This window comes from Hakea prostrata, chromosome 4 (assembly GCF_041222555.1).
Source record: "Hakea prostrata isolate BN-2017 chromosome 4, UWA_Hpros_2, whole genome shotgun sequence".
Lineage (NCBI taxonomy): Eukaryota > Viridiplantae > Streptophyta > Magnoliopsida > Proteales > Proteaceae > Hakea > Hakea prostrata.
Window position 1 is genome coordinate 39,569,496 of NC_142603.1, and position 12,043 is coordinate 39,581,538.

Sequence of the window (12,043 nt, forward strand, 5' to 3'; positions counted from 1 at the left end):
TTATAAACAGTTTTACCCGTCGTCCTGTTTGCAGATGACTAAGCCACTTTTAGGGTTTTTTTCGTAAACGTGTGTTTTGTTAAGTCTAAAGTGGAATGAAAAATAAATTATTTTGATGGAATTTCAAAATATAATTTGTTTAATTCAATAAAATAAGAAAATTTTTTTTTTTTTTTTTTTTTTTTAACAAAGGAGCTTTATAAAGCTAGGGGATGAGGATATTAATATGCATCAGCGAGAGTCAAACCCAGAGGTGTTGGTTTCAACCATGGTACCTTGTGGGCGATTTTTTCGCCATGTCGCTGGGGGGCGACACGAAACCCCCCAGCGACACCGACTTTACCAAAAGTCGGCGATATATCGCCGATATCGCCGAGAAAGAAAGACAAAGGGAAGGATCGAAAGCGCAAGCGCAGGAGGCTCGGAAGCTCTGCTCCGACTGAAGTCGACAGAGCCTCCTCTCTGGCTTTCTCCCTCTACCGAGCTCTCTCAGGCATCTCGAATAGCTTCTCAATATCTCTTTTCATCCCTACAACCGTTCTCTCCCAAATCACCATTCGACCGGCTCCTCTTCGATGCAGAGAAGATATGGCAACAGATAGATCTCCAGTCACAGCCACTACTATGCTATCGAACCTTAAAAGAGATATAAAACGATTTGAAAAGAATCCTGGCGAGATTTCAAAGCTTATTGATGGAGAAATAGTTAAAGAAGAGGCAGAAGGAGATGTCGTCCGGAAGGAAAACGAAGCTGATGTTGACGAAATTGATGGACATGAGGAGAACTTTGATGACTTTGAAGAGATGGATGATGACGAGGACGATGAGGATGGAGAGGAAGGAGACGAAGGTGAGGGGAGGAGGAGGAAAAGGAGCAGGGGGTTCCTGCAAGCGGTGGCTTTGAAGATAAGTTTCTGAAGAATAAGGAATTGGAGGAGTTCTTGCCTTCTTGGAGAATGATGAAGCAAGGGAAAACAATCGGGCGACATGTCGCTCCATGTCGCCCGAATCGCCGTGTCGCCACTGTCCGACACGGCAACATGGAGCGACATGTTGGACCTTGGTTTCAACCACTAGAACAGTTCTGCGTTGGCAAAATAAGAAATCTCTATTGGTGTGGAAATATGGCTTCTCCCAAAAAAAAAAAAAAAAAAAAAGGTAAATTAAGAAAGCTTCAGTTAATGTGATATGCTAATTTATGTTCATTTGTTTTCATCCATGTCTATTTAAAATTCTATTAAATAAGAGAAATTTTGTGAAAAATTATGGAAAATAATAAAGTGGGATCACAATTGAAATTTTTCACAAAATCCTTTTCATTTCATTTCTTGTTCTATCATTCAACGAGTTTTACCACCCCACATTTGCAAAGAAATAGTGTCCTCTTATACCATAGATTAATTAATACAAGGACTTTACTTTTTGTGAAATTATTATTGCCTTCCTATGTTCTAATAATGTTAGAAGACCATTATAGTTGTTTAATGTCTATTTTACCTTCGAGAGTTAAGAAACCATAAGATTATATTATCCTCATGCACAAAAACAATAAGAAATACCAAATTTACACTTGTATCCTTATTATTTTGTATTAAAAAAAATATATAGAACCCTATTGGTAGTAGTAACTCCTTTATTTATTTATTTTTGTAGGTAAAAAAATGAACTTCTTAAAATTATAATGTCAAATTAGATAGAAAAATAGACTAAAACCTATTGGAAGTAGTAACTTCCTAAGTTGATAATATAAAATTGTACAGTAAATAACAAAAGCTAAAAAATAACACTAAATTAAAAAATAAATATATAGAAGATAAAAGAAAAAGGAGTTTCCATTTTTTTTTATCTTATATTTTTAATCTAAGTTTTGGATTTTGTAAATAGGGAGAAGAAGGAGCTGGGGTAAGTCCTTGAAAAGAAGAGGAAGAAAAAAAGATTTTCTTTTTTTCTTGGGTAAGATAAGAGAAGAAAATGATTTTTTTTTTTTTTTTGAGTTTTTTATATATGGGTCCCTTTAGTAGACCATAAACTAATGTTAGATTTCCTTAATTCAATATATTACATGTAGGTCATAAGCAAACTAACACTATTAGTCGCCATTAAGTACATTAGGTTTTAATCTACTAAGAGGATCCACACATAAAAAAATTCTCTCCCCCCCTTTTAATGCTCTTTATTTTGATTAAAGAAGAATATCGTTTAATTAGGGTTAATTTTTTTTCCTAAGGATAGTAATGCAATTAAATAAAAAGTGTAAATAAGTAATATAAAACCTTAGGGTTATTGTAGAATTTTAAAATAAATAAAAATCGTTACATCATCACTTAATAAACGGAGTTAATTATAAGTAAAGTCTAAGGTTAAATTAATAATTTTAAAAAGTATAGAAAATAAAATAATAATTAAACTATAGTATCGGCAACACCAATAATTATTCCTTAACAAAAATAGTTGAATTGAGTTTAAGTTTACAAAACTTACGAAGACTAATTTTTCATTCCCTTTTGAACATTTTTAACCCTAAAACTAGTCACACCGAAGGGAGAAAATCATCATTTTGTTCAAAGGGAAAAAATCAATATTTTTCACCACCATGTTCTTATGGTCAATTTTAGGAGTGAAAAAGTGTCTAAATGGATGAAAAATTATATTTTTGTCAGTTTTGTAAACTCAAAATAACTAGTATAATTAATTGAAACATTAAGTGACTACGTTTGTAAAAAGAAACCTAAAAATAATTAATCTGTAATTTTTCTTGAAAATTTCAAGAATTAAATTTGTTTACAAACTTTTTTGCAAATCACGTTCCAGGCACTATTTATTACATGATTCTCCATCAAACACGTAGGCAATTTAAATGCAACATTTACCATTCATGTCAATATTCATTAGGGATTCTCAATCGTGATTCGGGCAGAACACCACAAACACAAAACATCAAACACTGATCCTCATCAACTCACTACAATCCCTCTCAAAGCCCTTGCCAGACCTTTGAAAACTCGGTAAGTGGAAACAAGATTCAAGGATTTGAAAAGGTAAATTCATATGACGAAGAACCAAGAGAAAAAAAGAAAAACCAGTTGAAAAAAAGACTACGATGCGAAGGTGATGGAGCGCGAATGAGAAACCAGGCTAAAGTCGAAGATGGTGAACACATTGGGGATGGGAGAAGTTGTGGGCAGTGCCATAACCCATGGAACCAAAGCTAGGACTCCATGGAATACAGAACAAACGAATATCATACCCAAACACCGCTGCGAAAGATGATAAGAAACAAACAAACGCCACGATAAGAAAGGATCCATGGCCAAGAAGCGGGAAGACAAATCGAAACCCGACGAAGAAAGATGTGATTCCAGACCGAAGTAAAAAACCAGGCGCGGCAATGTTCATCTAACAACCTTGATCGAATGGCATGATGTTCGATCTAAACAACTCTTTGATTTCGAATGCAACAATCGATCTCTAGTCAAAGATTTGAATTTTATTTTTCATGTTTTTTTAATTAAAAAGAAAAAAAAAGACAAATGTCAGAAGAAATGCCCAAATGACTTCGTATAGGGAGGCGAGCAAAGTTTTTTTGGACAAAAGCATAGACCAACCCGGGGTCGAAAATTACCCTATAATTATTGAAACTTAAGCACCGTTGTAAAGAAACCTAAAATAATAACGTAATTTTTCTTGAAAATTTCAAGAATTAAATTTGTTTACAAACTTTTTTGCAAATCACGTCCCAGGCACTATTTATTACATGATTCTCCATCTAACATGTAGCAATTTAAATGCATATCATTTACCATTCATTTTCCTGTGATTCCGTATAATAGGGATTTAAGATTGTGATTTGTGGCAGTTAATTATCCAAAAATCATAATTAAAATCCAATTATAAACTATCTCTCTAGTGAATCACTACAATTTCTCTCAAATTTCTTACCAAAAAAGAAAACAATTTCTCTCAAATTAATTCGTTACTCTTTTCTCATGGTGGTTAATCACCCTATTAGGAAAGAAGATCCACCATTTCTTTCATCTATGAGTAGCAACAGTAAGAAATGAAGTGGATGGAGCTTTAAGAACGATTAAAGTTTGTTTCAAATCCATGAGTAGCATCCAATACAGAGTGACTGAGACCATGCAGTAGTTTACCTAAAAAAGAGAAAAAGAAAAGACCATGCAGCCGCTGCGAGTTTAAGACGGGTCAATTTGAATCCATCAAAATGTGGAAAATGCTCAAAACACATTCCCACCAACAAATGAATAGATGTGGATTTCGTTGTCTGCTCATGTACTTGAAGCGGATGTCTCAACCCAAAAAGAGAAGAAAATGATTAGAGAGAGATAGAGAGAGAGAGATTGACGGTGCAAAATCAATTAACAACAATTAACAAGGATAAATGACAAAAATTAGTGGAAAAAATTTAGGAGATAGGTAAGTTTTTTTTTCCTAATATGGGTTTTAATGGGGCTAAATAGTATGCTAGTGTAAATTAAAGAAACAAACACAGAAGAATTTAAATTTGGAAAAAACCAGCAACAAAGGAAAAAATCATGGGACCGGTTATCGGAGTTCACCCAAGACTTTCACTATTAATAATAATGAGTACACAATCAATATCCCATCTCTAGATAACACTAGAGGAACTCAAAATCACAAACACATCATCAAATAAATGGAATCACAAAGAGAATGGAGAAAGGTCACCAGAGAGGCTTCTCGAGAACTGTGGTAGAATGATATTCTGTCCGTTGGATATGAAGAGCTAGGTGCCACGACCATTCCCTTCAAATCTCACTTCATTCCGGCAACGTATCACAGTTGGATTCGCCGAAAAAACTAGAAAATCCCTTCTTCCTTCTTCTCCCGCTTTGGCTCTCTCTCCCTCTTTCACGTTTTTTTCTCTCTCCTCTTTTCCTTTCTTTTTCTGTGTTGTCTTTCTTGTGCTGCAACCATATATATAAGAGAGTGAGGTGGCAATAGACTTTCAAAGAAACCCTATTGCTTCACTTAAAGATGGGCCCCACATGGCTTTAATGGGCCATGGGCCGGACCCAACAGGTTTTAATCCTACCATTAGATGATATGATGTAGTCATGTGTCATGGTCTTAATAGGCAATTCCAGGTAATTGCAGGGAAGCTAATTATAGACAACAAAAATCCTAGCTATTTGGGCATAGGAAGAGAAAGTTTGGCTTTGGCTTTGACATCCTTATAGATGGAATTCCAAATATACTTAAAGAGATCTGGATTTAGAAGTCTATCTACAGAGGTTCTACTTTAACTAAGGGTGTCAAAACCTAACCGAACTATTAAAACCAGCCCAAACTGAACCTTAACGTGCTGTGTTTGGGTTGAGCAGCCCCAGCTCGAACAGGTTTGGAACAACCCGTGTGAGACCTGCTAACCGTTTGGTCCAAAACCAACATGAACCATCCCATTAAACTCGTTAAATCCAAGAGCCTGAACTTCTCCAAATCTTCTTATCGTTTGACACTCTTTCCATCTAGATCATGTCCATTTCCTAGAGCAGGTTCCACTAGTTATTCCATAATTTAAAATCATACATATACAAAACATAACATAATGCAATGTGATATGAAACATATGATGCAAGTATGGTTCTAACTCTATGAATGTTGGTCTCTAAGGTAGACATGCTTTAAGTCATAGCATCATACTTCTTTGGGTTGTCAGTCACTTTCCCTCAACCCATTCCGTATCTTGGGAATGCCTTAGTAATTGGGTAAAGTCCTCTCAAACCATGGTAGGGGAATCAGTCACCGCTCTCTCACATCACCATTTGGTATAAGTACTGGCGCATGTCACAGTAAAGCCTAGCCTAATGCAAGTCATCTACTCAGTCGTATCAAGTCAGATCTAGATACGTCCATTCCTCGCCCCTGGCGATCCTTTCCGGTATCCTTCACACTAGAGTCAGCGTAATCCCAGATTACGGACTCATCAACCCTTTTGGTCATCCACAAATAGTAAACAAGAAGCTCTCACGTCCTCTCACGGATTGGTTACCGGTCTTGAGCGCCTGTGAGCCCAAGTCTAGCTATTTGCAACCCTACCAATAAATGGCCCCTTTCGGGTATCCGTAGCATGGTTTATGTCCCCTACCGGATTGGTTACCGGCCTAGAGCGCTCATCAAACCATACACTACCACGGGTCGTTCTGTTTCAATGCCCTTCCGATTCGGGTCTGACACGACAAGGACAATCCTAGCCACACAACTAGACAATCCTATGTATGTCATCCAATAACCCGGGAAAGTGTCGATAGGCACTTTTGGAGAACATCCCATACTATTCCCTCCGATGCCCAAGGACAGAAGTGTCAATAGGACCCTCCCCAAATCCCAAGTTATACGTAGGCAATCACATATTCAAGTTCATCATTTCTCATGCATCCAATACATCTTCACGATAAAAGTTAAATCATAATATTGAAATGATTCATCATAGACACAAGTAATCAGAATAACAAATTAATATGACAATAGTATATGAATTGCAAGACTACTGTCCTAACACATGTATAACAATCTTATAATAATTAAAAACAATCAAGAGATTATATTCCTTAAGTATGAGCACAAATCATAAGTTTATGGCCTATATGTTTATGGAGATAACCATACTTACCTTAGGTTGAGTTAATGATGAATTGAGAATTACCAAGGAATGGTCCAAAAGAAATGTTAAGACCCTAAACAAACATCAATAATAAGTTAGAGAATAAATCGGGAAGATCGGATGTTAAATGGGTCAAAACTGGCTAAGGTTGCTGTCAGCAACAACTTTGGTCGATGGCATCCACCAAGGAGGATTGACCAAAACTTCTTCGGGACAGAATAGTGGATTTTGGGGGTTTTGATCCGAAATTGGTTTTCCGGGGTTCGGATCAATCCGGAACTTGGAGGAATGCTTAAGAACAATATGAGGGCACTACAAATAAAGGAATTAACATAATCCAATGGTTTAAATAGAAAGCCCCAAATTGAGCTATCAAGTTCAAGAGACAAGCATCATAGCATGAATTGGAATTGATTGCATTGACATTGAAAAGGAATGCATTAACTAGGGGAACTTATAGAAATTCGATTAGAATCATATGCTAGTGATAAACATGTACATAGCATACCATACAACTCAGTTTTGTACAAAATGGCATGATGTTAAGAGGAAAATCAAAGAATACATATGCTAGGCTTGAGATGGGGGCATAACATCAATAGATAGCTAAGAGGATCATCGGTTAAGCAAGAGTGGACACTTGGAGTGATGGTTGCAAGGTTGCAGCACCATCTACAAAGTCTCAACAACAAAAGATGGATAGAAAAGAATAGAAAAAGATAGAATAGAGAGTGGAATGATGAATCATACCTTGTAGTTGTAGATGGAGACAAGAAACAATGATTAACAATGAGTTTTGGTGGAGTATCCTTCACAAATGCCTAGGAGTTGCTTTGGGAAGCTCCCTCCACGTTCTCAGGAGTGAAATGATTGCAATAGGGTTCAAAACACGAGGCTAGTATAAATAGATTAGGGAATATTCCAAAGAATCATTAACTTGGCTGACTGGGAAACTTTGGTTGATGTCCTTGGTCGATGGCATCGACCAAAATGTTTCTCAGCAGAAAAACAGGTATAGTTCAGCAACTTCAGGCAGGGACTTGGAGGACTATACAAGGTCAAATTGAATGGGGTTTTCTTCTACAATTCAATCAAGAAGTCTAGTTTTGGGAAATACCTTCGGATTGTGCACGGGAGGTCATTAAGTACTTCAACTAAATCATTCTTCTCCGATGCGCAAACTTTCGTTAAACACCGACAATGTACCCAAGCAAGGGGTATCATCGTCAATGTCCATGGGCTCGGTCTTCGACTCATAATTATCAATCAAAAGGGTCCATAAGTCTCATCTACCACCGCTTTGGGTCTTCGGACCTAAATACAACAGTAGATCTGGGTTAGGGTCAGGGTTAGAATATGGCTGGATATTACAAGGCTTGAACTCAGAATTTCTTGGACAAAATGACACAATAAAGCATCCATAGTTTATCAACTTCAATACACCTCATTGGCCCATTCTTCAATCATAGACATGTAAGACCTTACTTTAGGGTTTTTAAAGTAGGGGTAGGGTAGTCATTTCACTACTCCCTTGAACCATTGTCTTGTCCTACAACAATGACCAGTTGGACTCCCATTGGTTCATTTGCGCATATGTATGCCACATAGCCTCCCCTTGTTAATAGTTAGGTCCCATGGTACCTCTCCCTATTTAAATGGAAACGGTAAAGAAATAGAAGAAAAATTCAAAACTTTAAATGAGGAAGTTAGGTAAAATTAAGATCATGGAAATTGAGATTGGAAGTTAGATAAACTTAAGTAGAGAATCATCGAGGCATTAAGAAAAGTGGGGGGGGGGGGGGGAGGGATTCACATTCTCTGTAATTCCTTTCTCTACAATTCCCTACAATTCTCTCATAGGATTGTGCCATGTGGCATTTAAGTAATCCAATGGTTACCCAACAAACTAAAGTTTAAATAAAATTCAAATTTATGGGTGGATTTAAATAAAATTCAAATTTAGTTTAAATTGGATAACCATTGGATTACTTAAATGTTACATGACACAATCCTATGAGGAAATTGTAGGGAATTGTAGAGAAAGGAATTACAGAGGATGTGAATCCGGGGGGGGGGGATAAAAGTTAAAACTATGAATAACGAATATGGTCTGGCTTTGTTCCTAATCCACCAGTAATCCACTTTGGCTATTCTTGCCAAGGCATTCTTCATCTTTCCCATCTCTAGTGACCTAGTCTATCTTAACAATTTCGATTGTGGCTACTCAGTTTTTCTTGTTGTTTCTCCGTTTTGGCGTCTCTTGAATGTGGGGATCGTGAGAAGCTGAGCAATTAATTGAAGGTGAGTAATTTAAATCTCAGGATTAATGTGCTTGTTAAGCCAAACTTATTAGGCGTGATAAGGATGATTTCTCATCCTTTCCCTAATTGTCTCTAATTTGAATTATTTTCATATCATTTCATTTTCTCATTTGAATTCTTTCCATATCATTTCATCCTCTCATTTGAATTCTTTCCATTCATCACTCCTCTCATTTGAATTCCTTCCATTCATCATTCTTTACATTTAAATTATTTCCATACCATCTCATCCTTCCATTTCATCAATATCCTAATTTGGCTTTGGCTTGATTAGGTTTCTCTAGTAAATCATTTCCATACGAACATTTCCATGTATTATATTTCCATACAAACATTTCCATGTATTATATTTCTATGTTTTATATCTTTCTTTTATTGTTCATAGTTACCTAACAGCATGGGATGTATGCTGCCTTAATAGACCTGTAAATGGATAACCGAAATCCGCCTCCGAATTCGCATTCGTATTCGTTTAAGGGTATCCGTATCCGAAAATTTTCTTACCGGAAAACATCCGTATCCGTTCATTAAGCAACCGGATTCGGATTCGGATAATTGCTTATCGGATCGGATAATATCCGGATAAATTTTTATCCGGATAGAGTAGAGTATTTAACATTTTTTCTTTAAAAATAGGTGATAATCGGATTCGGATACCGGTAATCGGATTCGGATAACCGGTATTCGAAAATCGGAAATTAGAAATTTATAATAAAACATGTAAAAAAGTGACAATTATCAATAAATAATCGGATATTTTATCGGATCGGATTATTATCGGATATCCGATAAAGTTTCGGATTCGGATTCGGATGCCTTCTCTAAATTTTTGCCGGATTCGGATTCGGATTCGGATAGCGAATTTGCTAATCGGATTCGGATTCGGATACTGGTGTATCCGAGCCGAATCCGGTCCGTTTACAGGCCTAGCTGCCTATATATTTGAGGTTCTCTCATATGAAATCATTCAACTATTTTTCCCATTGAGATTGTTTATTAATAAAAGTTTATGTTTTAGTAAAAAAGTGCATAACTGACCAATCATCTTCATGTGTATTCAATTGCACAAAGAACGATGTGTATTTGCATGTATATTTTCTAACTATATATATATATATATATATGCAGTCTCCAACCAGTTACTGCCAGTCCACTAAGCCACAAAGAGTGAATCCATAAAACATAGAAGTAATAGAACACAAGATTACACGCTTGATAAGGTTAATATAACTTAAGCATCTTATCGTCAAACAATAGACCACCCCTTTTGGAGCTCATCTTTCAGCTTCAATATCTGATTTCTAGGAAGAATAACAATAACATTCCTTCCTTCATCACCATCAACATTTCTTGCAGGATAATCCTTCATTACTAGAATGAGCCCTTCATCTCCAATACCATCAATTGTATAATTCACAAACACGGGTTTCTGTTTCTTCACCTCGAACCCATAAAGATCAGACTCTTCCAGATCCACAAATGTCAGATTTGCTCCATAAATGATCAAATCAGACAACCCTTCATCCTTCTCCATAATTTCTTCAATCTTGCTTTTCTCATCCACCTTCTGACTTTCCAAGATCAATGCTGCAAGTAACTTTGGATCAGCTTCTGTGACAGAGAAATCAACCTGAACATTACTTATCATCTGGTTGTTACTGATCAAACAAGACCCCTTCTTCTCTCTTCTCCTGCAAATGGTTACAGTTTTAGGCTCTGGTTCTTCTCTAGTTCTTGCTAAGCATTGCCAGAAGACAACAGAGAGAATTTCAAAAGGTGGGATTTTTGCAGTTGAAGAAAACATCTTTGAACTCATGGCCTTCAATTGTTGGGTTGTGATACGGAAAGAATAGGTGTCCATTTTACAGTTATTGGCAGTTATCCAGTGGTCTCCAACCGGTTCAACCGCAAGCACTGATGGGTTGTTCGATTCATTATTGGCTTTTATTTCTGGAGGTTCTGGTAGATAAGATGGTTTGGGTAAATATTCACCACTCAAGATTTGGCCCAATAAGTGGAGGAAGTGAGAAAGAGAAAATGCGTCTCCAAGGACATGGGCCCAGCTAAAGCCCAATGCCTTTTCACTACATTTGAAGGTAGTCATCTGCAAACAGAAGAGAAGAAGAATTTTATAAGTGTATGAGTGAAAATAGCACACCACACCAATGGTGATCCTGAAAAAGGAATATATCTCATGGGTTCACATGATCTAGATAAGAGGGAGTAGTTGTTATTTCATAATAAATGAGATGAAAAGGATAGGATAGGATATAATATGGCATTGCATTAATTGATTTTTTTCTTCTTCCCATTTTGGATAAAAGCAATTGATATTTCACAAAAATGGTGACGAAAAAGGAATGAATCTCATAGGACCACATGATCTAGACAAGAGGAAATAAGCAACTACCTTTTTATTTCATTATAATAAATGTGATGACATTGGATATAACGGGTCATTGCAAATTTGCAATTGATATTTCAAATTTTTTTTCCGACCCCACTACATCCTTACAGTAATTTTTATATATGGCGAGGCTTTATCCCTATACTCAAGGATATTTGAACTCTTAGACCTCATACTACGAGGCCTTGGTCTTTTTTCAACTGAGCCAACCTCTTCAAGTCAAGTTTTTAATATTCAGTATTCCTTATGATGAAGCAGTTTCGAATTTTGACCCGGTTGTTGCTTTGTGTTTCCCTCTCCAATAATCATTTGTTCAAAAATGCAATCTAATTGTTGCTTATTTTGAAATTCTAAATTAACCAAAAAGCATATGCAAATCAATGACTTATGAATAGGATTTTTTTTTTGAACATGAGGCACCATCTAAGTGACAAAGTGTAAGATAAAAGGGTGTCAAGTAGCAAAGTAGGGATGTCAACGGTGCGGTTTGTGGCGGTTTCGGGCTAAAAAACACATAGCCCAAACATGACCCATTAGCAAAATAACGGTTTCGGGCCGGTTTCAGTTTGGTGCGGTTTGGGTTCGGGCTAACTAATGGTTTAGGCTAATGGTTTAAATTTGTGTTGATTAACGGTTTATGGTGTGTAAGAAAAAGAACAAAAAGAAACAATT

General features: G+C 36.4%; 1 protein-coding gene across 1 annotated transcript; it reads right to left on the minus strand.

The window, feature by feature from the left end:
• Positions 1 to 10,210: 10,210 nt before the first annotated feature.
• On the minus strand, positions 10,211 to 11,068 carry LOC149018855 (protein ECERIFERUM 2-like). The gene has a single exon (XM_089153994.1). The coding sequence runs from the start codon at positions 11,066 to 11,068 to the stop codon at positions 10,211 to 10,213; it is 858 nt and encodes a 285-aa protein (XP_089010120.1).
• Positions 11,069 to 12,043: the final 975 nt, after the last annotated feature.